The sequence below is a fragment of the Panicum virgatum genome, chromosome 1K, assembly GCF_016808335.1.
Source record: "Panicum virgatum strain AP13 chromosome 1K, P.virgatum_v5, whole genome shotgun sequence".
Classification (NCBI taxonomy): Eukaryota; Viridiplantae; Streptophyta; class Magnoliopsida; order Poales; family Poaceae; genus Panicum; species Panicum virgatum.
Genome location: NC_053136.1, coordinates 35,337,117 through 35,363,604, shown reverse-complemented (window position 1 = coordinate 35,363,604; position 26,488 = coordinate 35,337,117). Strand labels below are relative to the sequence as shown.

At 45.2% G+C, this 26,488-nt stretch overlaps 3 protein-coding genes across 5 annotated transcripts; 2 read left to right on the top strand and 1 right to left on the bottom strand.

Annotated features, from left to right (window-relative positions):
* Positions 1-571: 571 nt before the first annotated feature.
* On the top strand, positions 572-5,587 carry LOC120704365 (protein PSK SIMULATOR 1-like). 3 transcript variants are annotated; one of them, XM_039988732.1, is made up of 14 exons: positions 572-898; positions 990-1,098; positions 1,212-1,596; positions 1,903-2,228; positions 2,346-2,438; positions 2,521-2,611; positions 2,802-2,895; positions 3,052-3,149; positions 3,268-3,337; positions 3,437-3,534; positions 4,024-4,140; positions 4,218-4,294; positions 4,407-4,451; positions 4,557-5,587. In XM_039988732.1, the coding sequence occupies exons 3-14, from the start codon at positions 1,264-1,266 to the stop codon at positions 5,107-5,109; spliced, it is 1,995 nt and encodes a 664-aa protein (XP_039844666.1). In that variant the 5' UTR covers positions 572-898; positions 990-1,098; positions 1,212-1,263; the 3' UTR covers positions 5,110-5,587. The 3 variants fall into 3 exon arrangements, with proteins under 3 accessions (XP_039844666.1, XP_039844675.1, XP_039844657.1); XM_039988741.1 differs by having other exon boundaries at positions 574-898; positions 990-1,094; XM_039988723.1 differs by having other exon boundaries at positions 574-1,098.
* Positions 5,588-11,871: 6,284 nt separating this feature from the next.
* On the bottom strand, positions 11,872-13,924 carry LOC120704356 (vegetative cell wall protein gp1-like). Its single transcript, XM_039988713.1, has one exon. It carries the CDS (start codon positions 13,032-13,034, stop codon positions 12,459-12,461), a length of 576 nt encoding a protein of 191 aa, XP_039844647.1. The 5' UTR covers positions 13,035-13,924; the 3' UTR covers positions 11,872-12,458.
* Positions 13,925-16,698: 2,774 nt separating this feature from the next.
* Positions 16,699-17,583, top strand: LOC120656859. The gene is made up of 2 exons (XM_039935057.1): positions 16,699-16,789; positions 16,970-17,583. Exons 1-2 carry the CDS (start codon positions 16,734-16,736, stop codon positions 17,295-17,297), a joined length of 384 nt encoding a protein of 127 aa, XP_039790991.1. The 5' UTR covers positions 16,699-16,733; the 3' UTR covers positions 17,298-17,583.
* The last annotated feature ends 8,905 nt before the right edge of the window (positions 17,584-26,488 follow it).

The following is a 26,488-nucleotide window of genomic DNA, read 5'->3' as shown; positions in this document are numbered from 1 at the left end:
CTCTCCTTCCTTCATCTTCTCTGATTTGGATGTAGGGGCGGTTCTCCTCGACGGAGTAGCTGGTGCTGTATTTGGATGTGATTGGGGGCATGCCGGCGAGAGGAAGGACCAGATCGATGAATCCAACAGCTGAGTTCTCTTCCCGAGCATCTCTTGCAGCTTTCCAATGTCTGGAGTCCGATTATCGATGGTTGGTGGTTCGTCGCGTCGTTTGTGCAAATCGGCGACCGGAGGAGCTTCGTATCCATGTCTAGAGAAGAAAAATGACCAGTAGGATCCTAGTTGTAATTTTTTACTTCCTCAGGGTCCTTGATGTAAAAGAAGGATGTACTGTTCTGCCTCTCTTTTAATATATGCTACATCCTTTTCTCGCAAAAAAAATTTAAGAAATTTCTCTGCATTATCTCTAAATTCCATGTCTACCAAAAGAAAATTCAGAGTTACACACCGCGAGATTTAAAAAACAGGTGGATGGTCCACATAGGGCGAAAGTCAAACCCCCAAAAAGTCACGGCCGTGGTGGGCTGACAGCACCTGCATTTAACAAACTCCTCCCAACCGTGGACTTTGCCCATTCTCCATTTTTATATTCCTTATAAAAATTTCTGCACGGAAAAGACGAAAACACAAGCAAGCAAGCAAGCGCGACCGTCTCCCTCTCCGATCAAATCCACATCGGAGCAACCACCGAAAAGCACGCGATTCCTGCCCGTCCGGCCGCCGCCATCAACGCCGCCGGTGGGAGGTGCCTGTCGCCGCTGGTGGCGCCCCGGCGCTACTCCGGTCCGGAGCTCCTCGCGCGGCTGTTTTCCACGGCGGTTGGGTCGCGTCAAAAGTCTAATCGGCGCTCTGACGCCGGCTTTTCTTGACTAATCGGCGGCGGAATAGGCCGACCTGGGTTGGGCTGCCTTGTCTTCTTCCTCTCTCGATCGGTACTTGCCCGGTAGTTGATACCTTCTAATTCTCTTCCCTTGTTTGGTGCTCAAAAGGGCGCATTTCCCCCCTCGGTTCTTGGTTTATTGGAGGTTGTCACCTTCCTCTTATTGCGTTGATTCTTTCCTCCGGCGGGCGCGTCGTCAACGCGACGACTCGAGGTGGGTAAGTTTGGTTTTGATCTTTGCGGCGTTCGCGTACTTCTTTGTTATCGCCGGCGATGGATTCCCGCGTTGGGTGGGATTGAGCGAATTCGCCGCCAATTTCGCATCTTGCAGGTTCTCGCCTGGTGGAGCGATTTGACTTCTTGGCGAGTCGGCATTGGTCGCCATGGGCGGCGTGTGCTCGGCGGGGATCCCCGGGGACAAATCGCCGACGGAACTCTCGTTCCGGGCGATGGGGTTCGTGGTGGAGCACGAGTTCAGGGCCTTCTCGGCTGCCAGTAAGACAAGAACAGCGCCCGTCGAGGACGCGGCAGAGCCTGAGCAGCTGAGCGACCAGTCGTCTCGTCTCCCTGAGAAGGGTTCGCCGCCGCCGTCCACGGGCAGCAAGGCTCGCCGCTCCATCTCGAAGGAGCCACCGCATTTGACGCGTGCCGAGTCGAGGAAGTCTAAGGCCGGGAAACCCAGGAGAAGCACCTCCAGCAAGGCTGGTCCGAGCAAGGCAAGTCTTTCCTTCTGAAAATGTACCACTAGCTTGTATAATTGCACACAGAATGCGGTTAGATCATGCACCTAGACTTAGGTGTTGTATTACATTGTGTGTCATGGCAATAATTTTGCTAAAAATATTATCACTTTGTCATCTTGTTTCATCAGAGACACTAACCACAAAGTTCATATATTGTAATAGCATGACGCATGTGTCAATCTATTGCATTGCATATTCAGGCATGGTTTATATAGTTCAGAGAAAGCTTGTTTCTACCAGGTTTGGTAATGCTTCTGTTTCTCTTAACTCTTCTTGCAGGTTTCAGATATAGGTTTGGCACTTGGTAGAAAGAGTACCTCTGGACTTGGGAGAGCAGTGGAGGTCCTCGATAACCTGAGTAGCAGCATGACAAGTTTGAGCCCTGGTGGGGATTTCGTGTCAGCTACAACAACAAAAGGGAACAAAATATCAATCCTTGCATTCGAGGTTGCAAACACAATAGTGAAGGGCATGAGCCTAATGCAGTCTTTGTCAAAAGAAAGTTTGAAGTATTTGAAAGACACTGTCCTTCTATCTGAAGGCGTGCAGCATTTAGTTTCAAGCGACATGGATGATCTGATGAGGATCGCTGCAGCTGACAAGAGGTTTGCTAACAGATGTATTAACATTTTGATTCTGTGTTATGGTTTAGCAGATGTTGTCGCCCAACTTTCATGTTCCCAAAGAATGAAAGGTTTCATATTCTGGACACATCTTTGCAGGCAAGAGCTGAGAGTATTTTCGCGAGAAGTCATAAGATTCGGGAATCGTTGCAAAGATCCTCAGTGGCACAACCTAGATCGTTATTTCTCCAAGTAGGCTCTCACTGTTTATGCGCCTTAATCATCGATATCCAAGTGCATTGATCTCACTAGTTATTCTTATGTTTATTTCCAGGCTAGATTCAGAAATTACACCCCAACCGGAATTAAAAGAAATGGCAAAAGCAGATATGCAGCAACTGATGACCCTTGTTCGATACACTGGTGTGAGTATCACATACTTTGACAAAGCCTTTAGCACTTTTTATAGAAACAAACTGTGTCTGGTTACATGTGGTATTCACTGATGTTTGCCGATCGTGCTGTCTGTTTGCATCCTCTAGTCCTTTTTTCTGATTCAGTTACTATTCATTCTAGCCTTTTTCTGATTTAATTGCTTTCTTCCTTGCCTCATAGGATCTCTACCATGAATTACATGCCTTGGATAGATTTGAGCAAGACTATCGCCGTAAATTGGACGAAGAGAAAAGATCAGTTACATTTGAAAGAGGCATTTTCATGTTCACCCTTGTAGCTTCAGATGCTATTTTGCTGCCAGTCCAATTCTTCTGATCCTTGTCAAACTTATTTGTATAAAAGGCTATTGCCCAGTTCACATAAAGGCTATTGCTCATCAAACTCATAACTGCCTGCCATGAATGAACAGGGGACACGGTTCAGATTATCAGACAAGAGCTGAAGAGCCAGAGGAAGCATGTACATAGTTTGAAGAAAAAGTCTCTTTGGTCTAAGGTTCTTGATGATGTAAGTAATCTGTATTTAATTACAGTGAAATCATGCACTAGAGGAAGTGTACGGATGGCAATTTTCTGATTGTCTAATGAGCAAGTTGAATAGTGCAAATTCTACCTCCTATTTGTAGGTCATGGAGAAGCTTGTAGATATTGTCCACTTCTTACATGTCGAGATTCAAGATACTTTTGGGCCTTGTGGTAAGCTCGCTTATCCAGTCTATTTATCATCAAACCAGCAATAGTTGCCATCTAATTACAATTGACTTGTCTGTTCTATATTTTTTTTGGTTCTTGTAGATGGCAACTCAAATGAATCCCAAGAGAACCGTCAAACACTAGGGTCTGCTGGGCTCTCTCTTCATTATGCTAATATCATTTCTCAGATTGACAATATTGTAAGTTTCTTGTGATTACTGAAATATATCTTGCAAACTCATTTCTCTTTTGAAAGTGTCCATATTGGTTCGCTGCATTTATTTCCCATATTCAAACTATCAACTATTGGGTTATTCTGAAACTAGCAGATCAAATATCTATTATAGACTCTAGATGTTTATGTTGTATCGTTCCAACTTGTAGCCATATATTAGACAATGATTCAATAGAGTAATGTTCAAAAAGAGGGTTAGGTTGCTACTCCAAAATTTTGTTTTGGAAGTGCCGTTTCTCATAGCCAATCAGTCACCGTACGAAATGTACCAACATGAGTATGCATTTTTTGCACTGAAAAAATATATAGTATTGTGGAAGAACTAAATATCTTTGCTTATGCTTGCTAGTGAGCATCTTTCAAATGTACATTGGACAAATACTATCACCATGTACGATTAGTTGTTGAACAGTCCTGGGGAACTGTTTACTAACCAACTCTGTGCTTACATAAGGTTTCCCGAACCTCTGCCCCCCCTCAAAGTACAAGAGATGCACTGTACCAAGGTCTTCCCCCTAATGTTAAGTCTGCTCTTCGAACACGATTGCTAACTTCCTCAGAATCTCAAGAGGTATTCTGATGCTTGAAATGTTGCTCACTTTGACAGCCCTCTACTCTGAAAACCTAAATTGTACTTTTCTGTGTTAGGTCCCAATCACTCAAATCAGATGTTCAATGGAGAAGACATTGCAGTGGATTGTCCCAGTTGCTAATAATACGGCTAGGTACTTCAATTTGGGCTGTTTAAGTACATAAAAGTAGATTCAGCCAGAACCTTGGTCCTTTCAAGGTATTGATCTGACTTGGTGTTCATCCTTGTTTGCAATGTTATGTCAGAACACACCATGGATTCGGATGGGTTGGTGAGTGGGCAAACACGGGGTAAAGCACTCACTCATCTTCCTTTTACCTGTTCCTCAATGTATTAAAGTGTAGTAATCCCAAAATGCAAGAATTCTTATCTGGTTTGCGAACTAATTCGCGCAGGAACGACCTGTCACGGACACAGGCTGGCCAGCCCGACGTGCTGAAGATCGAGACCCTCTATCACGCTGACAAGGAGAGGACAGAAGCATGCATCTTGGATTTGGTAGTGTGGCTCCACCACCTCATCAGCTACAGCAGGCCAAACAAGGGCGGCGGCAGGTCGCCAAGCCGATCCCCCGTCCGCTCCCCGGCGCGGCCGAGCCACGCGGCCCCGCGATCGCCGGTCTCAGCGGCAGCGTCCAGGGGCCCCGCCACCCTCACCCAAGAAGACCGCGAGATGCTGCTGGACGTGTACGCGCGGCGGCGCTCCCCCGGGAAGAGCAAGAGCCAGGAGCTGTCGACGGCGGCGGCGCCCGGCCGCGCCGGCAGGCCCGCCCTGAGCAGGAACGACAGGCTGAGCAAGAGCAGCGGCAGCGGCAGCCGCTGCCCGTCGTCGCGGGAGCACGGCGGCGGCAGGGTGTTCCCGCTGACGACGAGCCGGTCGCCCGCCGCGTCGCCGGTGGTCCACTTCGACATCGACCGGATCAAGGCGCTGGACAGAGTGGATGTTTAGAAGCAGCCGTGAGATGTTCAGAGTTCAGAGCACACCTCCTCTGGTCACCGAGTTTTTTCTTAGCCAGCGCAGTGAAAAAAGAAAATAAAACTGAGCATCGCGGAGGATTGAGAGGTTCAGGTGTTGGTTCTCACGAACTGTGATGGAATCATGGAAGAAAGGGAGAGGTCACGCCGGAATTAGGTGTTGGGAACCATGGTCTCGTCAGTGATCGTGCTGGTTAGGAGATTGTATAGTGGCATACATAGTGCCTGCAGAAATTCAGCAGGCACATACATACATACATAGGAAAGTTTTGTCTCTTTCTGCCCCCATTTAGCCGTCCGTCAATCTGTTCCGTGGTCAGTTTATGTACATGAACTGCGCCGACAGTGCGAAAAACCTCGCGTGAGTGTGTAACCCTGTTAGCTGCAAGTAACTGTACATACCTACTACAGATTGGCAGCTGGGAAATTGCAGTAGGCGTGTAGTTGTGGAATGAGGAGTAAGAACAATGCAGTGTCGCGGTCTCTTTGTCCAGGATCTTGAGGTTGTTGGGAAGCCATCGGAACAAGATTGCTGCGGTGGATGCATGCCATGAGCGTCACTGCGTCAGGGATGAACAAGGAACATGGAATCCTCCGCTCCGTCGGCAGCAGGGACGAAGAGGACGGCACAGAGCCGTGAGCCCGTGAGCTTGGCGCGTCAGCAAGCTTGGATTCCAGTCGGCCGCGGCCGCGGCCGGGCAAGCAACAATCCCGTCCCATGATGAACAAGACCTGGGACGGACGCTCTACTCTACCTGCCGTGTGGATGGAGGATCGCGGGCCGTGATTCGCGGCTGTTTGTGTGTCTGCCGGCATCACGTGGGAGGGTGACTCGATCACTCGACTACTCGAGGCCAGGGCCGCCCGGGCCAAACCAAAAGCCCCGAGGTGATCTGAAGACCCCGTATGTAGCCGTCCGGAACCCATCGATGGCGGACGCGTGTGTCCTCTTCATCATCAATATACTCGTACATATATTCTCTTCGTTTTTATTTACATGTCGTATCAAGTTGGTTTTAAAATTAGCCGGACTGTTTCGAATAAATGAGTAGAAAAATAGAGTAACGACTATATTAATCAACAAATGCATTATCAACGTATATTTAACGGTGGATTCAGTCAAACAAGTTTGGTTCCGTAAATATACGCAGCCACGGGTTGGTGCCCGCCGAGACAGGCACGTGACGAGCTGGACCCGTGTGCCAGCAGGGGTGGCCCGCGACGTGCGCTGGGCCCCTGCCTTGCGTGCGCCGCATGCCATGGACCCCGCGTCTCGTGGCGGATGTGGACGTCAGCATATATACGAGCAGCGATCGAGAGGAAGGAGCGTTGGTGGAATTATCGGAGTTGGAACGTTGTGTACAAAGATTCAACTCGGCAGGTTAAGTTTTGAGTACAATTTTCTGAAATGTATACTCCATGCCCTATAATTTACAATTCTCATCGGTCAAAACTTTATTAGTTTTGGTTATCGACATGTAAAACTACGCACACTTACAATGTAATAATGCAAGATGGGTATTCCCTAGAGGGAAGGGTGCAGAGCAGCAGAGGAGCGAGCCTCCCGTTGCCAGCCATGGGGATCGGACTTGGGTGGCCGGTATGAGAGAGGGCGACCCCCTCTCAATGCAAGATGGGTGCTAACTAGATTTACCATACAAAACACTTTTCAACATATATGTATTTTACTACTTTTGGAACATCATATTTACTCCTTCCATTTCAAATTATAGGTCGTTTAATTTTTTTAATTTCAAGTTTGACTAGGTTCTTTTCCGGTGGAATCTGATCGACTGATGGGGTAAAAAACCAGCACAATTTGTGTGTTTATACTATTTAATCCAAATATAGTTCCGTTTCGAAATGAAATAAGCCTAGCTAGCTACCGAGGGACAAATCCGCGGTCGCTTGCGCTTCCCTTCCCTTTTGGTTTTCCCTTTATCTGCTCGAGGCTGCAAAGCAGTGGTGTGTACCCTTGCAGCAAAGGAAGATGCCTGCCTGCTAGATTTAGCTCTCTTCCATGATTAACTAACGGAAAGTGATGAGAAGTTGAGAACACATCATCACGTATATTACGAATCCGGCCATGTGTTTCAGGCTGAATATGTGCAGCCGTTGAATAACGACAGCAGGAAGCGCCTCCAATTGGCGCAGCTTTCTGACCAAAACCACCTAGTAATTGCAAACAACACCTGTTCTTAAACGTGAGGCTTTAGAATAGGCGTAATCTGAGAGTCACGCACGGAATCAAATAGTAGTAGGTTATTAGATTTGGCATCAAAGTAGCTGGTTATCATCAACTGTTTTTCTAACATAATTAATGGTTAATAACGACTCAAGGGTAATTTATATAGCTACAGAAAAATTAGTGCACGCACCAAGGACCACATGCATTCTTGATTTACCATTTAACTTGATATGTATCCTTGCAATTTTAATTAGGGGCAGAATCTGAAAGAAAATGCAATGATAGTGCTGCAAAAAGTGCAGAGAACCAGAGAATGGGGATTGTGATGCTCATCTATGTGATATATGACATTCTTCAATGAGGAGATCGAGTAGGAGACGTGTATTCAAGAGCATAGATGAGCAAACAAGATACGAGTAGTCATAGTTGGAACTCAATTATTAACTTTGTGCCATGCATGTCATCTAAAGATTATATATAGCACTAATAAATTAATATGCACAAAACAATGCATTACGACTAGCCCCCCTCATTAGTATATTTGCCATCAAGGTTAGTTGATCATGGTCATATTTTCTTTATCATATTGGTTAAAAACTCAGTGAGTAATTTATATGGCTAGGGAAAAAAAAAAGGACCTTGAAAGTCATGGCAAAGAGTACGTCTCACCCAAAGGCGCAGGTTTCTGACCACAACTAATTAGTGACATCAAGTAATACCTTTGCTTAAACGAGTTCTTCTAGAACAAGTTTGATCGGCCGCCATATGCGCAAATTTAATATTACTCCATTTCATTTTGTGAGGCATGCACGTAGCATTTTAAAATAAAAACTCGTAATTTAAACTAACAAATAGCTAGTAGGCATGATATAAACATCGTTGTATACAAAAGATGGTATCATTAATTGGATTCATCATATATGAAAAAATTTAATACTTTATTATGGTACTGATATTATTTATTAAAACATTATACTGGTATATAGCAGAAGAAAAACTAAGAGTAGATTTCTATTTGGAAGACCATGCATGCCGAGTCAAACCGCGCATTGTACTTTGAATATTAGTTAGTTGGAATCCCTGTTTTAAAAAATGTTTTAAAACTACGTTTAATCTTGATTAAACTCTAAACTTTGGCCTAGCGTTGCATTTAATCACAGTGTCGTTTAATTACAAAAGACGTTTAATCTACGTTTAATCACAAAAAACTCTAAACCATAGGCTAGCGTTCACCTAGCGTCTAGCGTTTTTTAAAACCTTGGTTGGAATAGTGTTGGTAGATTTTTTCCGTTGTGTTAGTTGGCTGTCACTACATTGTCTTCCCAGTTATTATATTGTTAAAGGTTAATCTACATGAGCCCTTTTACAATGCTTACTCATTGACGTCTCCTAACGCCTTCCCTCATATGGATCTACAAATCATAGACACATGAAATACCTCCCGACGCCTCCCCAAGCATTGTAAAAAAATCCAGCAAGGAAAATTACAACAAAAAATAGACCTTGAAAGTCAACGTAGCAAGGGCTTCAAGAAGGCCACATCTCGCGTGTCTTCGTCATGGCTCCAGGTGCTCTCTCAGCATGGCCCAAGGTTATTAGTTACCCCTTAATCTCGATACGGACCCCTGCGGTTTCAATTAAGACGCGGATAATCCAGAAATAAATCCAGTGATAGTGCTACTACTACCAAGGAGCGAGACCGATCGATCGAGAAGAGGGAGGAGATCGTCAGATCGAGGATCGAGCACTGGTTATTATTAACTTGTCGATGCACATCTGTGTCTGTGGTGCCCAAGATCCTGGACGAACGAATGAGGACACATCCGGTTCATTCAGACCTTCAGGGACAGATCTGCGAGCCACCAAGAAGAGAGCAGAGCAGCCGCATGTGGCAGATTTAAGTGCGCGCGCGCTTGTGTTTTGCTGCCTAATTGGCCGGCGGTCGCCTACTACTGCCTGGTCTGGTAGGTGCGGGGGCTCCGTCCGCCGCTTTTTCTTTATTTATTTACATGTCGTGCGGCGCCGGTGAACAGCGACGGCGGCGGCACGCCGGCCGCCGGCGCCGGATGGATCGGAATCCATGGCCGCCCACACCAAGAGAGGCAGGCAGGCAGGGGCACGGTCCTGGCCTACTATACGATGCAAGAAGCCAATACAACAACTGCAGGGAGAGCTGATGCCTGAGGAACATGACAGTAGGAGGAGGGGCATGATACTGATCCCGGCCCGTGATCACGCGGGAATCCCAGTGACAAGGACGCGCGCACGTACATGACGGCGCCATGCTGTACGAAACACGCTAGCTATAGCTATAGGTATGGACCCTGGCGTCAGGACACGGCCGTGCCCAGCCGGTCATCGATCGCCAACTGCTTCAGACGACCGCTCTTGTCCGCTCTCGATGCAGTGACACATGATGCATTATGGTCGTCGTCTCATGCTAGATAGGGTGTCCGCATGTTAATTATTGCTAGGCAGTGCTAATTAACTATAGCTACTTATTCAGTGATTAATTGAAAGGCTACTTATTAGTGGTTATTAATAACCCTGCTGCATTATCTTAATTCGGGTAGTAATCGGGAGGTTGTCGGTGACCCTCAGTAAGCGTCGAGGACATGAGTGCCGGTACAGTACTAGTAGCTTTTTTTGCAGGAGATCGATTAGTTAGACGCAGCAGCACAACTCGCAAGCAAGCCAGCCTCCAGTGCATGCTATGCTATCTGCTGAACCGAAAGGGCCTGTGCGCATGTGTCCGAAGCTGTGCCATCTGTACACATGGGGAAAGGAGATGGATTTTTTCGTGGTTCTTTTAGATCATAAAGCGGAACTGAGCAAGTAAGTCCATTGTCAGAAGACATATGCCACATATACTATCGTTTATCAGTATGTCGTGGTTAGTAAGATACTGACAGGGGCGGATCTAATGGTGGGTCTGAAGGGACTCTAGCCCCTCTACCACTGCTTGACCCATGGTACTCTATAAGTCTCTTCTATAATTTTTTGACATAAATGTACTACGAGAAAATACTAAAGTTGTTTAGAGGTGAAAGCAAGCCCTTCTTAAAAGTTATCCAGGATCCGCCGCTGCTACATGCTAGTGGACTGCTGCTAAATATAGACTAGTATTACTATGCACTAATGCACAAACTAGCTCCATACTAGCTAGCTCGTCCTGACAACTACAGAATAGTGCGTGTTTTGGTGCGTGTGCACGCGCGCTTCGTGCGTCTCGCAGCTCCAAGCTGTCGGCTACTATTAACGCAAATTAATTAATTAATTAAAGTATACCTATACACACACCCCTCGTCATGCAAAATTTGATCGTTTCCTCCTTGTCGCTTCCGATCCGGCGCTAGTTGCACTGCACGATCGTTTCCTGCTCCTAGTAGTGTTTTCTTTAAGTAAAACATGGCACTTGTTCTGCGTGTCCATTAAGGCAGGATAAACAAACACAAACTTTGACCATTCAGTTACCGGGTATAATGTTCATAAATTTCCATGAAAGTCTCTGTTTTGTAGTATAATAATGTTACAGCTTCTTCTAAATTAAAACCATAATTAAAAATAGTAGTCTTTCTCTTCGCAGAAAATGATTCTTCAAACATAAAAGGTAAAGAGAAATTTTACAATGATTGAAAAAACATAAGAGCCGTCCATCTGATAGAATCGTACAGTGGTTGAGGTAGGAAGTATCTGGAAGTACCTATACTAAAAAGTATGTGGTGGTAAAAAAATATGGGACCAAGCACCAAAAAGAGTGGGACCGAATACTCATTTAATTTAATTTTTAGAAATACCTTCCATAAATTAAGGGACAGGAAAAAATCAAGATAAAAATACCTGAAGGTACCCATTGGTACTTTACATCATTGTAATAGAGCTCAAAGGTAAATAGGACTATGTATTTTTAAAAATAAATACATTTTTCAAAAGCATGCAAGTTCACTATAAGAGTTTCTTCCCCAACAATTATTCTGCATGTGGCCCGTGGAGTGCCTAACACTTATGTCATTACTACAAGTTCTAGCGTTTTACTATTTGTTAGTATAATTTTTAGCATCCCAACAGCTCTGTTCTGTCAATTGCCTACAGTTAATCTCCCTCAAACTCATTACATAGTTTTGTAGCGACTAGTTAACAAAATAACTAGAAACTACATAGTAGCCACTTCTTTAAAAACTGTTGGGAAACATAATTATGCTTGTAGCTGTAGAATTTGATGTCAAAATTTGTACTCAAATGTAAGACACCCTATATTCTTTAAATAAAAAACCATGCTAATCTCCCTTGAGGTTTGGTGCTACTTTTGCAAAGAAATCAATTGACGGTGGGTCAAGGGAATAAAAAAAGTAATGCTAATCTCCTTGATTTTGGCGCGGGCATGATAAAAAAAGGCATATTAATGAGTGGTACATATGTATTTTCTCTACCTTCATAATTTATCTTAAAAAATTTAGAATGTTCTAGATTTCAGGACGGAGGGAATAGTTTTTTTAAAAAGTAGGAGCATACAGTAAGTCAAAAGCTACATATTTGAGACCATATCCATGTCAAAAAAAAAATCACAGTACGTCACAAGTATGTCATTGTTGCACACTTCATCTTTTCATCACTTTTCAGCTTTTCGGGATTACACGCTTCATATTTTGATCCCAGCAGTAGTGTCCACCCAGAGCAACTCAACCACACAAGCTTAAAGTTCTCAGCTGTAAACTTTGAACCCAAACCCAATAATTAATGATGAATGCTCACTAGCTAAAGCACACCACCATGCATCACCACCACCAACACAGCACCGGCATTCCATCGACTGCAACTAAATGCCTGCCGAATTATTGGAGCGGCACTAATTAACAGCTACGCACATGTATCAAATGGAATCATATACTACTACTAATAATAGTATGCACGGCCTCCTCCTGATCGATCACTAATTTACAGCGAATCATCGTCGCAAATCCAAATTAAACCCATCACACTACTTGCTATCAACAGTATTTCAACACAGCTAGCACACGCGCGAACGGACGTACGGGGAGAGATCATCGGAGTTCGTCAGAGGCGTCGCGGCGGGCGTGGGGCGTGGCGGCAGCAGATTGCGGGGGGAACTTATCTCTCGGAGAGGTCGGAGTTTGTCAGGCGGCCGGCGACTTGGCCTTGGCGGCGAAGCAGGCGGCGGCGCGCTTGCAGGAGCGGTAGAGGCTGAGCATGGACAGCCACTCGGCGAGGGCGTCGCCCAGCCGCGGCGACCGCCGCCGGGCGCGGCGCACCCTCCAACCCAGGCGGCCCGCGCGGTCCGGCTGCGGGTGCGGATCGTCCATGGCCGCGGCGTACTCGGCGGGGACGACGGAGGCGTAGGGGTCGGAGCCGCCGGCGCAGGACCTGGCGAGCAGCGACGGCGGGAGCGGGAGCGCCTTGCTCTTGGAGTTGGAGGACGACGACGAGCGGGCCCGGGCGGGCGTCTTGGGGATGCCCGGGCGGTGCTCCCACGAGAAGGGCACGGCGGAGGCGCGCAGCGGGGAGGGGAGGAACCGGTGGAACGGCGACGGCGACGACGGCGGGAAGAAGGAGAACGGGGAGCCCGGCGCCAGGGACGGCGGCGGGTGGTGGTTGGACCTGGACGGGAGGAGGCGCCGGCGCCGGCGGGGCGTGGCGACGGCGGAGGAGGGAGTCGCCGGCGCCGGCGAGGGGTGCGACGGGGAGGCGGGCATCGGCGGGGGATCTGTATGGTGGTGGTGGTGGTGGTGGTGGTGGTGGCGGCCGGTGGGGTGCGCCGCTGGGGTCGCTCGGTCGGGATTTATGCTGCGCGCGCGGCGCGGGTTTGGGCGTCCGGAGCGGAGCGAGGGAAGGAATATTGTAGGACCCCGCGTCCGCCACGCCACCTGGGACGCTGACGTGGCTGCCCGGCTGTTCCTTCCGCGTGCTTGGGGATCCCGTGCTTCCCTGCTTGGTGCCTTGGTCAGCTCTGCTCGGGTGATCCCATTTTCAGGAGGAAAGCAGCGCGGTAAAACATTTTTCCCCTTTTTTTTTTCGGGTTTTTCCCATAGCCCCTAAGAGCTGGCTAATAATTTAGTCTACTGCTCGCTTTATACTAGTGACACATTATAGCAAGTATTGAATACTTCAAAAGGCTTTAAACAAGCGAACTGAGTGTAGCTCAGATGGTAAAGTTTCTTAGGCTCCGTTTGGATGTCGATATTGAAGGACTTGGCATTGAATTGGATTGAATACCAAATCAAACTGGCTTTGGAAATAGATAGTAATACCAAAGTTATTATTTGGATGTAGGTAAAATTGATAGACGGAATTCAACTAGAGGCAAATACCTACTCACGTTTAGATGGGCATGCTGTGAAATTGGAATCGGCCCCAACAATCGCCCACTGCCATCTCGTCTTCTTCCCCCTCACGAAGCTCTGAGCCAACGGGATACGAGTGGAGGGAGGGGCGGAGGAGCGCAGGGAGTAGTGCGGTGGTGCAGGGGGCCGACGCAGTGGTGTAGGGAGCCGGCGTTGCGAAGGAGGTTCGCGGCGGAGCGGCATCCAGCTCGGCGGCGCAAGAGTGCGGCACCGGGGTACAGGAAGTAGGCGCCGGTGTTGAGGAAGAACAGAAAGAAAGGGGGCACGACCTCCTGCGCCGCCGCCGCGAGGGGGGCCGACCTCCTGCGCCGCCGCCGCCGCGAGGAGGGCTGACCTCCCGCGCTGTCGCCGCCGCCGCGATGGGGGCCGACCTCCTGCGCCGTCGTCGCCGCGTCAGGAGGAACAAGAGGGGCACCGGACATGAGGAAGAAGATTGGGCGCCGGACATGAAGAAGAAGAGGAGGGGGCTGTAGCCACGAGGAAGAAGAGGAGGGTGCGGGCTGTGAGGACGAGGGGGCGCCGACGACGAGGAAGACGAGGGGTCGCCGGCGATGAGGAAGACGGCGACAGAGTTCTGTGCCTCCGTGAAGAACGACGAGTCAATTCATCCCAATACGGAGGGGTAAGGCTCGGTTTGGAGGAAGCGTTGTTTTAGTTATGGTTGGATTCAACGGTATTGGTTCCCAATATCGATTCTCAATTCTATGAACATCCAAACAACGGAATTCATAAGGTCCGATTCCAATTCTCAATTCCTTGCTCCAATATTGACATCCAAACAGGGCATTATAGTGGAATCTGTTCATCCGGAATTCGAGTTCTCAACTCGGCTCGGTTGCTCGTATTTTTCTGTATGTATTCCTGTATTTAACTGACATTATTCTTTCAGTAGTAGATGATATGCCGTCGACAACAAAGTGTTTGTGGTGACTTCGCCAATCCCGAGGATATGCTGGTTCCATCTCTCGGAGGTGCTCATGGCTAGGACTGCGTGCGCGTATTATAGAGATGAGTATACACCTACCCACAGAAACAGAGATGAGCAACCAAGTTCCTTCGATCAAGATCATTAAGCTCGACGGCCTTTTCAGTTTGTGCAATCCATACGGGGCGGCTTAGCCTGGGCCGGGCAGCGCGGCAAAAGGTCCCACTTGGTGTAGCTCTGGCCCGACCGCCGCCTAGGCCTAGGTGTGCGTTGGGTGTACGTGAATGCCTGCGTCTGTTATGTATTTTTTTAAAAATAAATAAATAACCTATGGGTTTGAGTTGTCATCTCCTTATCGTTTCATTTACTGATAGATTCTGAAATACATAAGCTGTTCAAAGGAAACTAAAGCAGCACACGTGCACAACATATATCACACAGTGCTGCTTTTTTCTCCTCATACAATGCAAGTCCTCTTTCAACACATAAAAGGCAACTTCAAGTGCATTATTAAAAAATATACACATGTGATTATCCCAACCATTCCACTCAAACAATAATATGTTTAAAATTTACACACACATATTTGAGACATCATCTGGACGAGAGTGGCATATATAGAACCCTTTCCCTTGGACCGATGACCAAGAGATGTTCCGGGCACCAATTGACTTGTAACTCTACTTTTTATACCTCGTCGACGTTTCTAAATCATGTTGTTTCCTTTCTTTTTCGGATAAAAAGGTAAAGGGGTCTCTGCCTTATCGTTTCATCTATTGATGATAGACACTGCGAAAATACAAAAGCCACATTTGAAACCAGAGCAGCACACAACACATAAATCACTAATTAAATCATCACATATATCATACTGTTTCTTGCCATACGATGCGACTTCTTCTTTTCAAGTCAAAAGGATTGTGTACATCAAAATCAGATGCAAAAGCTATGTGAATGATATGATTGGGATAGTTTGCTAACATGCAAATTATTATTCCCCATATTGTTAATTAAAAGCCGTTGCTCTTTCTTGTTCCGCAGCAAGTATATATACGCAGCTGTACTGTGGATGAGCAGGTCCCTTTTCTTCTTCTCCAAAAAGGTGAAAGAGAGCCAGACAGGTGGTGTACCGAAGGCACCGCGGTCTCAACCCTTTCGGCCTGCATGCTTTCAAGAAAATCAAAGCAGCTCATGTCTAGTATTATTCCATTTGCAATTTGAGGTTGAGCTGGTAATCCGTCCTGCATCACGTTCGCATCAAGCTTTTGCATGCATGTCCAGTGTCAGTGAGAGAGCTAGGTTAAAAAAAAAGAAGAAGAAGCAGCAGCAGCTACCGAACTCAGTGTACATTGTACAAGTATTATTTTTAGCGCACACGTGTACGCGAGACAAGGACACGAGCGCGGTCCAGTGAGTAGCTCCGATCGGGTGTAGTAGAAGTGTAGAACAACTGCAGGCTTGTTGAGCTTGAGCTACAATACAGCTACTGTTGGAATTAATGTGGGTTATGCCCATATTATTTTCAATTAAATCATATAAATTCAAAGGCTATATAAATTGCTAGGTGCAATAAAATGGTGGTCTGAATGTATTTGATGACTGAACTAGTAACGGTTACATTATGGTTGCGGTTACCAGTAACCCCATGCTAAAGGCAGAGGTTACTAGTGAATAATGGACACTTATGTTGTCCAGGTTCGTCCTCTACACTTCACCTTCCATCGGCTATAAGAAGGAGTCCTTTTCAGCCATATACACGAGTACGAACACATCTCAACCTTCCCCGTTGAATTGCCTTCTGAGTTCTTCCCGTCCCGGACCTCTGCGCGCACAGGGGATCGGGAGAGCAGGCCTCCGAAACCACACCCGTGCCTGCGACACCTGCTCGGGTGTGCCGGGCGATCAGGTTTTTGGGGAGCGTATCGCGGCGCGACTGCTCGCTCTTTCCCGGCGATCGCGATCTTCATCGACTCCTCTTCGCGCGCCTGATCTGCGACAGCAATCGGCTGCGTGTTCCTCCTGCATCGGCTGCACGCATTCCTGCATCGGTTGTGCGTTCGTACGAGGGACTGCATTGCGAACCTCGTCATGCACCGAATTTGTACAGCTACTTCAAGCAACGTACCATGGCAACTGGTGCGAATGGAGCCGCCGGTGCCTTCGGCACTGGTCCCTCCGCAGGGTACATTCTGATCCTATTTCTATTTACCGGTTTTCTTGCGATGTTAACTGGTAACGTAGAAAATGCGAAAACTGGCATCACATATTTGCTGCTATTTTCCCGATTAATATGGATTAAATTTAACATGAATATGCCTAAATTTCTAACAATCCAAAAACCTGATAGGTATTTTTCTGTTAGTGGTTTTGCTGCTGCGTTGAAACCGGAAACGTTTGATGGCTCGTTTTATAAGAGGTGGAGGTCTCGGATGATACTGTGGTTGATAGCGATGAACTGCTCTCAGGTCGCACAGGGGAAGCCCGAACAGTACACTCCTGAGGAGGAGAGTCGGTTCGAGGCAGCCGATAACCTGTTTCGAGGCGGCGTGATAAGTGCTCTTGCTGAAAAATATGTTGATTCCTACCTCTCTTATAAAACTAGCAAGGAATTATGGGATGCATTGGATGAAAATTTTGGTGTTTCTGATGCTGGGAGTGAGTTGTATCTCATGGAGCAGCTTTACGACTAGAAGATGGTAGAGGACCGTCCTGTTGTTGAACAAGCTCATGAGATACAAGCTCTGGCAAAGGAACTCGAACAAATGGACAAGACCTGTACATGCGCGTTGCCTGACAAGTTTGTGGCCGGCGGTATCATCGCAAAGCTGCCACCTTCTTGGAAGGATTTTGCTACTTCTCTAAAGCACAAGAGGCAAGAGTTCAGCGTGGCTGATCTCATTGGGACTCTTGATGTTGAGGAGAGGGCGAGAGCAAAGGATACACGCGGGAAAGGCGTCGAGTCCTTTAGTGCCAATGTGGTGTAGAAGAAAAATTCCATTGCATCTCATAATAAAAGGAAGAAGCAGGAGAAGAAAGATAAGCCAAAGCAAACAACCACGTTCAAGAAGAAAAAGGGCAAGAAAAAGAATGAGGGCTATTTTGTTTGCGGGAGCACTGAGCATTGGGCAAGTGCGTGCCCAGGCAAATATGTTCAGCCAAAGAAATCAGCAAACATGGTGATTAGTGAGGCTGCGTGCCCAGGCAAATATGTTCAGCCAAAGAAATCAGCAAACATGGTGATTAGTGAGGCTGCAGGAACATCGGGGTATGGTAATTTTTTACCTACTGTTCTTTCAGTCTGTCATTCGCCTAAGTGGTGGATGGATACTGGGGCTAATGTACATGTGTGTTCTGATATTTTCTTGTTTTCTTCTTACCAGGCCGGCGTGACATGAGATTTGTTGATGGGGAACGGATCGCATGCGTGTATTCTTGGTGTTTGTACGGTAAATCTGAAGTTTACTTCGGGGAAGACCGTGCAGCTGAAGAACGTACAGCATGTCCCCTCCATCAAGAAAAATCTAGTTAGCGGCTCTCTACTGTGTAGAGATGGTTTTAAAATAGTTCTTGAGTCGAATAAATGTGTACTTTCTAAGTATGGGACATTTGTTGAAAAAAGCTATGTGTGCGGAGGCTTGTTCTGCTTTTCTTTGCATGATGATGGCTGCAATAATGTGATGAACAATGTTTTAATTTCGAATGAGTCGAATATTTGGCATTCACAGCTTTGTCATGTAAATTTCGGTTGTATGTCGCGGTTAGCAAATCTGAATTTAATCCCTAAATTTAATCTAGTCAAAGGTTCTAAATGTCATGCATGTGTGCAATCTAAGCAACCTCGCAAGCCTCACAAGGCTGCGAAGGCGAGGAACTTAGCGGCATTAGAACTTGTTCATACCGATTTATGCGAGATGAATGGCGATTTGACTAGAGGCGGCAAAAGATACTTCATGACTTTTATAGATGATTGTACTAGATTTTGCTATGTATATTTGTTAAAAATGAAAGATGAGGCGTTACATTACTTTAAGATCTATAAAGCTGAAGTAGAAAACCAACTTGGGAGAAAAATTAAACGGTTAAGGTCTGATCGCGGTGGAGAATATATTTCCAAAGAATTTTCTGATTTCTGCGCTGAGCATGAGATTATTCATTAGAGGACACCGCCATACTCATCTGAATCCAATGGGATTGCCGAAAGAAAGAACCGCACTCTAACTGAGTTGGTTGACGCCATGTTAGAGACCGCGGGCTTATCTAAGGAATGGTGGGGTGAGGCAATTTTGACTGTATGTCATGTCCTGAATAGAGTGCCCACAAAGAATAAAGAAATTTCGCCATATGAGGAATGGTACAATAGGAAATTAAATCTCTCATATTTGCGCACTTGGGGTTGTTTGGCCATGGTGAATGTGCCAATTAACAAGAAGCGCAAACTTAGACCTAAAACTGTTGATTGTGTTTTCCTTGGTTATGCTATGAACAATGTGGGTTATAGATTCTTAGTTGTTAAATCTGGAGTACCTGAGATGGCGGTGGGTACAATTTTTTATTCCAGAGACGCTACATTTTTTTAGAGTGAATTTCCGATGAAAAATAAACATAGCACTTCGAATCATGAATCTGTAATTCCCCATGAGCATTTTTCACCGGTTATACACAATGAAGAACCACTTGCGCAGAATTCTGAGGAGGATGAAAATGGAGTCGCTCGAAAGAGCAAGAGACAGAGGATTGCAAAATCCTTTGGTGATGACTTCATTGTGTACCTTGTGGATGACACACCCAGTACCATTGATGAGGCATATTCCTCTCCTGATGCCAACTTATGGAAGGAGGCAGTAAGGAGTGAGATGGATTCAATTATGTCTAATGGAACTTTGAAAGTTGTCGAACGACCATATGGGTGCAAACCTATTGGGTGCAAATGGGTGTTTAAGAAAAAGCTTAGGCCTGATGGTACTATTAAGAGGTACAAGGCAAGACTTGTGGTTAAGGGATATTCACAAAAAGAGGGTGAAGATTATTTCAACACTTATTCACCTGTTGCCCGTTTGACCACGATTCGAGTATTACTTTCCCTGGCAGCCTCACATGGTCTTCTCGTTCATCAAATTGACGTTAAGACTGCTTTCTTTCATGGAGAGTTAGAGGAAGAGATCTATATGGATCAACCTGATGGGTTTGTAATAGAGGGTCAAAAGGGTTTGGTGTGCAAATTGTTTAAATCCCTGTACGGCCTAAAGCAAGCACCTAAGCAATGGCACGAGAAGTTTGAGAGAACTTTGATAACGGCCGGCTTTATTGTGAATGAAGCTGACAAATGTGTATATTATCGGCATGGTGGGGGCGAGGGAGTTATCTTGTGTTTATATGTTGATGACATACTAATTTTTGGGACCAGCCTTAATGTGATTAAGGAGGTAAAAGATTTTTGTCAAATAATTTTGAGATGCAAGATTTAGGAGTAGCTGATGTTATTCTTAATATCAAGTTACTAAGAGAAGGTAATGGTGGGGTTACTCTAGCGCAATCCCATTATGTGGAGAAGATTTTGGATCGCTTCGGGTTTAGCGATTGTAAACCTTCTCCTACACCTTATGATCCTAGTGTGCTATTAAAGAAAAATAAGAGAATAGCAAGGGATCAGTTGCGATACTCCCAAATCATCGGTTCTCTCATGTATTTAGCTGGTGCTACGAGGCCTGACATCTCTTTTGCTGTGAGCAAATTTGAGCCGGTTTGTGTCAAACCTGGGAGATGATCATTGGCATGCCCTTGAGAGAGTGATGCGCTATCTAAAGGGCACTATGAGCTATGGCATTCACTACACTGGGTATCCGAGGGTACTAGAGGGTTACTGTGATGCCAACTGGATTTCTGATGCTGATGAAATGTATGCCACGAGTGGATATGTGTTTCTGCTTGGAGGTGACACTGTTTCCTGGAAGTCTTGCAAGCAGACCATCTTAACGAGGTCAACTATAGAAGCATAACTAACAGCATTAGACACCGCTAGCATGGAGGCTGAATGGCTTCGTGATTTTCTTATGGATTTACCAGTGGTTGAAAAACCTATACCGGCTATTTCTATGAACTGTGATAATCAGAATGTAATAGTCAAGGTGAACAGTTCTAAGGATAACATGAAGTCATCCAGGCATGTTAAAAGACGTTTGAAATCTGTCAGGAAATTGAGAAACTCCGGAGTAATAGCGTTGGACTATGTCCATACGACTAAAAATCTGGCAGATCAATTTACAAAAGGACTATCACGCAATGTGGTAGATAGTGCATCGAGTGAGATGGGCATGAGACCCACTTGATGGACTGTTTCAGTGGTAACCTGTTCCATGAGATCGGAGATCCCGTGAATTGGAATGGCGAAACAAGCTGGAATTAGTCTGAGAGGAAAGACCCTTTATCGGTCCATCTCAGATGTATTTCTTTCCTATGCTGTATGGCAGGCTGGTTTTTACCTTAATGTGTTCTGAATGGCTTATGAGAAGCAACGATATCATCCTACAGGATATCTTCTAAGGAATGCACCTATATGAGTCCGACTGCTAGTCACAGTCTATGAGATGGTGGGAATCTCTAGATGCTCATGAATGGGCCAGGAGTATGACTTATACGCTCCAACCAGAGGGGATGCTCTAAGCAATCTAGTATCAGTAAAGAACATGGGTGAAACTTATTTCGCACAAGACTGACAATTCAAGGCTTAGTCCATTGTTCAGTTGTGAAGAAGTGTAGTCTTTGTTCTAGGTAGATGTTCAACTTAACAGTCTCCATCGAAATACTGGTATATTAAACAATAGAGAAGTGAGAGCAATTTATATGTGCCTAAGAATTTGGTGGGGATTGTTGGAATTAATGTGGGTTATGCCCATATCATTTTCAATTAAATCATATAAATTCAAAGGCTATATAAATTACTAGGTGCAATAAAATGGTGGTCTGAATGTATTTGATGACTGAATTAGTAACGGTTACATTATGGTTGAGGTTACCAGTAACCCCCATGCTAAAGGCAGAGGTTACTAGTGAATAATGGACACTTATGTCGTCCAGGTTCATCCTCTACACTTCACCTTCCATCGGCTATAAGGAGTCCTTCTTTTTCAGCCATATACACGAGTACGAACGCATCTCAACCTTCCCTGTTGAATTGCCTTCTGAGTTCTTCCCGTCCCGGACCTCTGCGCGCACAGAGGATCGGGAGAGCAGGCCTCCGGAACCACGCCCGTGCCTGTGACACCTGCTCGGGTGTGCCGGGCGATCAGGTTTTTGGGGAGCGTATCGCGGCGCGACTGCTCGCTCTTTCCCGGCGATCGCGATCTTCATCGACTCCTCTTTGCGCCTGATCTGCGACAGCAATCGGCTGCGCGTTCCTCCTGCATGGCTGCACGCATTCCTGCATCGGTTGTGCGTTCGTATGAGGGACTGCACTGTGAACCTCGTCCTGCACCGAATTTGTACGACTACTTCAAGCAACGTACCATGGCAACTGGTGCGAATGGAGCCGTCGGTGCCTTCGGCACTGGTTCCTCCGCAGGGTACATTCTGATTCTATTTCTATTTACCGGTTTTCTTGTAATGTTAACTGGTAACGTAGAAAATGCGAAAACTGTCATCACATATTTGCTGCTATTTTCCCAATTAATATGGATTAAATTTAATATGAATATGCCTAAATTTCTAACAGCTACGGCAGAAGAGGACACGGAGGATGCTGATCCTGATTCGGTTAGTGTAAACAAGGGGGTTGCAGTACATGCAAGTAAGGGCCGGCCTACGCGATCAACCTCCTGTGCCGTCACCTGAGTGCGATGCACGACCCATCCCTCGTATAATCCTGGCCGGCCATACCCTGTTGGCCTGTTGTCTGAGTGCTTTTTGTTACACTGATCGTCTATTTCTTTATATACAGTTAATATCCCTACTGGTGTTTGTTTACTGCATCTATCTATGACACTAAGATTAGCTTTGCCTCCGAATCTTCTCGGACGGAAAGTACAAGACAAGGGACGCCGGCCGTCCTTTTTACCGACATGGGTAAATTACAAACTACGGGAACAAATGCAAGACGCGTCCATGGTAAAAAGGAAAAAAAAAAGACTGTTGGTTTACGCGAAGACATTATTCGTTCTCCACTGTACCCAAACCCGAGTGCCTCTCTTTCCTTCCCTTGGCAGTTTGGAAGCGCCAAACCGGCGCACACCAACGTGCAACCACAGCCATTCCGGCCATCTCCATCAGCTGGGCCGCTCTCCAGGTTAACTTAGCTTGCCGAGGAGAAAGTAGGCAAGCAAGCTAAGCATCGGTGAGAATAACACCCGGAAAGCAAAGCAACCGATAGCTCTCCGGAAAAGGAACCTGCCGGGAGAGATCAGGGCCAGCCCCGCGCCAAAGGAAGTGCTACCTCTTTCCCCCTTTCGTTCCCCACCTTTGAAACTTGTCGACGGCGTTCTTCTGTCCCCTGGCTGAGGAAGTGGGGCCTCGCTCGTACTGATGTGCATGTACTCCTACATGTTGGTAAAGGAGATCGTTTAAGACATCGATATTGTCTTTAAAAACAATGTGCTCTAGCTTAAGAAGGGAGGGGGTAAATTAGACAACTTAAATTTTAACCTATGGCTCCAACTACTTTTGCAGAAAATATAAATTAGATCAAACTAACTAGATGTGCAATTATGGTTCGTCTAGTGTGAAACTCTCATCCCAAAAGAATTTTGCAACCTATAGCCAATTCTAGCAAGATACTACACTAAGAAAATAACGGCATACAAGATTGCTATATGAAATGTGAAAGCTAAAGAGGGGGAATGAGAGGAAGCAAACTCTCGACATGAGGATTTATTCCGTGGTTCGGATTGCCACAAAGACGCCCCTACATGATGTCTTGGAACTCTAGCAAGTTTCAAATGGCCGGGGGAACACATATATATATGCCTCAAACTTGAACTAGCCGTTTAGAGCCGTTGGGCATTTTTCTGCGTAGGCGTCGGAACTTCTGGTGCTAGGGCATCGGTTCATCCGGTCACTCACAGACTGATTCTAGCCGTTGGCTTCTCTGCTGCAGCAACTCCTGGAACCATCGGTTCAACCGATGCTAGAGCTTCGGTTAAACTGGTGACACTTGATCTTCAAGTAGCCGTTACGCTTGATCCTATTCTGCTGACGTCATTGCACCGACGCTTGCTCCGATGGGGCATCGGTTCTTCCGGTGCTGAAGACTTGGCTGCTGCGCAATTGACATCGTCTCTGGACAATAGTACGTTGATCATATCCATAGGATCTAAAAACTCCTACAAATGTGATCTCACAAATTTGTTAGTCCCATTGATTATGTTGTCACTCAATCACTAAAATCACAAACAATGGCCTAGATGGGGCCATGTTCCTTACAATCTCTCCATTTTTGGTGATTGATGATAACACAATCAAAGCAAGCATAAAATTACAAAAATTGACAAATTAAACTACTTACACTTACTTGGATGCTTACCACCATCCAATGTTAACTTGGACCTCCCCCTAAAACCCTGATTTTTCCCTTTTGTTCCTCCTCCTATCTTGCTACTTCTTCCTCATGAGTTGACTTGATTCACTTGGCATTTTTCCCTCTTTGGAACATACCTCTCCTTCTTGAGAAAATACCTTACTTTGATCCACATCTCTCCCCCTTTAGAATCAAATTACCTAAAAAGGTTTCTTGCAAAACAATATAGCTCAAGAGAAGATCAGTGGCCTAGGGAGTTAGTTCCATGACTCATGATCCAATTATATGATATCAATGATGATACCAATTTGAAAGATTACGAAGGTGGATCACAAAACTAGCATGACATGAGGTAAGCTTTCCATAAGTGTGTGTACAAAAATAATAATATGAAAATCAAGAGCACAACTAGATGTTTTAACAATAAAGCTTAGATCATATCAAACTCAGAGGTAGCTTTAAAATAATAAAGATTTGACAATGATACCAATTGAATGAAATTAGAACATTGGATACCTCCGGGTGGAACAATTGTTTACCTTGCATGCACCAATTGAAAGTGACTTACAACAATCGAAGTCTTTAAAAGATGAGCAATTGGTACACTAAGATTAAGCAAATGTATGAGCACATAGCCTATGAACATAGATATGAGCATTTAAGTTCAATAGAGCATGGCTCAATATGTATGAAACACAATTTATCTAACCACTCTTATAGAGTTGTTTGTTCACATTGAGTGTGAATAACATTCTATTAGAGTGTTAACTCCATCGTGAGACTATAAGAGATAAATTTGCAAATATATTAGTCTCAAAATCACAAACTATAGGATGAATTTCCCTTAAATGTGTGCATTTAGTGTTTGAATCACCAAGCAAATGTATGCACACCATTTTTTGACAATAATGGGAAGTTTACCCTATAGCTTGTGTTCATGGTACACATATGAAATACATACCTCATGAAGTCCATGTACCATGAAGGGTAATCTTGTGCAGCTTTTTACACACTTATCAAACCATGTAGGTTGCTCGTGGGTTAGATTCACGACACAAGAAACTCACCATATATAACACTAGAAGATCCAAAACATGCAAACATACTAACAAGAGCAATGGAGTTATATGATACTTGAATTGAAATCTAGCTATCATTATCTTATGGGAGACTTGGGCAACAAATGTCCAAATTTTGAGCTTAGCTTGTTTTGGCTTAAACCTTTATTTCAACTTGTAAGCTAAACCTCCAAATCTCCCGTAGTCATTCTTGGGCTTCAAGTCTCCTTTGAAACCCACACCATTTGAGACCCCTTCATATTAGTGATGATGTTCTTGTGCACACAAATGGAGCGGTTTCAACTCCTTTTCTTCTTCCCAACCTTATGAGCAACCACTTTGCCATTGGTCTTCTTTTTTATCACATAGGAGGTACTATTGCTTTTATTTCTTCGGTTGGGCTTGGTGTAGATGAGAGAACTTTTGATTGTGAACTTCTTTTTGTTCTTCTCATCCGAAAGCTTCTTTCTTGGTTGAGGGCACTTGTTGGGCTTGTGACCTTCTTTGTGGCACTTTGAGCATGTCACGGTGGACCCCTTCTCAATCTTCTTCACTATGTCTTCACGGTTATCTTGATAACATTGGACATTACTCTCTATGCCTTTGCCCTTCAATCTATACAAGTCTTTCATGAGCCTTTCCACTTTTTGCTTGAGCTTATCATTCTTCTTGGCAATGAGATCATCACATGATTCTACAACAATATTCTCATTGCATTTCCCATTGCTTGGGTTAGAGCAAGATTCATCAATTAAATCAATGCAAAAAGTTGAAGCATCTATCCTAGAAATTGGAATTGCATAAGGGATAGTTTGTTTTATTTTTAAAAAGTCATTAATATCATTAATGCTCTCAAATTTTAATTTGAGCTCTTCATATTTCTTGCTAAGCAATTTGAATTTGCACAACAAATCTTCATAATTTGTAACAAGAGAAGTATTTAAATCATTAAGAGCATTAATGTTTTTGATTTCCTTTGATTGCTTTTTAATGACTTTTTTGTGCTCATGAACTAAATCAAGAAGTTCATCAATTGAAGGAGAGTCGGAGTCATCATCACTTACATCGCTTTCCATACCTTTAGCCATGAAGCAAGTGTGGGATGATGATCCCATGCGGGTGGTGAATTTCTTATTTGACTCATCACTTGAGTTTGTACTTGATTCTTCACCACCACTCATTCATTCACCAAAGATGGCAAATGATTCATGCTTGGGCTTCTTCTCCTTCTTTTTCTTGTTCTTCTTGAACTTCCTCTCAACTTTCATATGTTGATGGCGAGGCCCATCCTTGAGGAAAGCCATATACCCCATTGAAT

Excerpts from the sequence above, each read along its gene's own strand:
- LOC120704365 (XM_039988732.1), top strand. The coding sequence starts at position 1,264 with ATGGGCGGCGTGTGCTCGGCGGGGATCCCCGGGGACAAATCGCCGACG. Across the intron at positions 2,612-2,801 it reads CCCTTGTTCGATACACTGGT|GATCTCTACCATGAATTACA; the intron begins GTGAGTATCACA and ends CTTGCCTCATAG. Across the intron at positions 3,150-3,267 it reads GGTCTAAGGTTCTTGATGAT|GTCATGGAGAAGCTTGTAGA; the intron begins GTAAGTAATCTG and ends TCCTATTTGTAG.
- LOC120704356 (XM_039988713.1), bottom strand. The coding sequence starts at position 13,034 with ATGCCCGCCTCCCCGTCGCACCCCTCGCCGGCGCCGGCGACTCCCTCC.
- LOC120656859 (XM_039935057.1), top strand. The coding sequence starts at position 16,734 with ATGGCAACTGGTGCGAATGGAGCCGCCGGTGCCTTCGGCACTGGTCCC. Across the intron at positions 16,790-16,969 it reads GGCACTGGTCCCTCCGCAGG|TGGTTTTGCTGCTGCGTTGA; the intron begins GTACATTCTGAT and ends TTTTTCTGTTAG.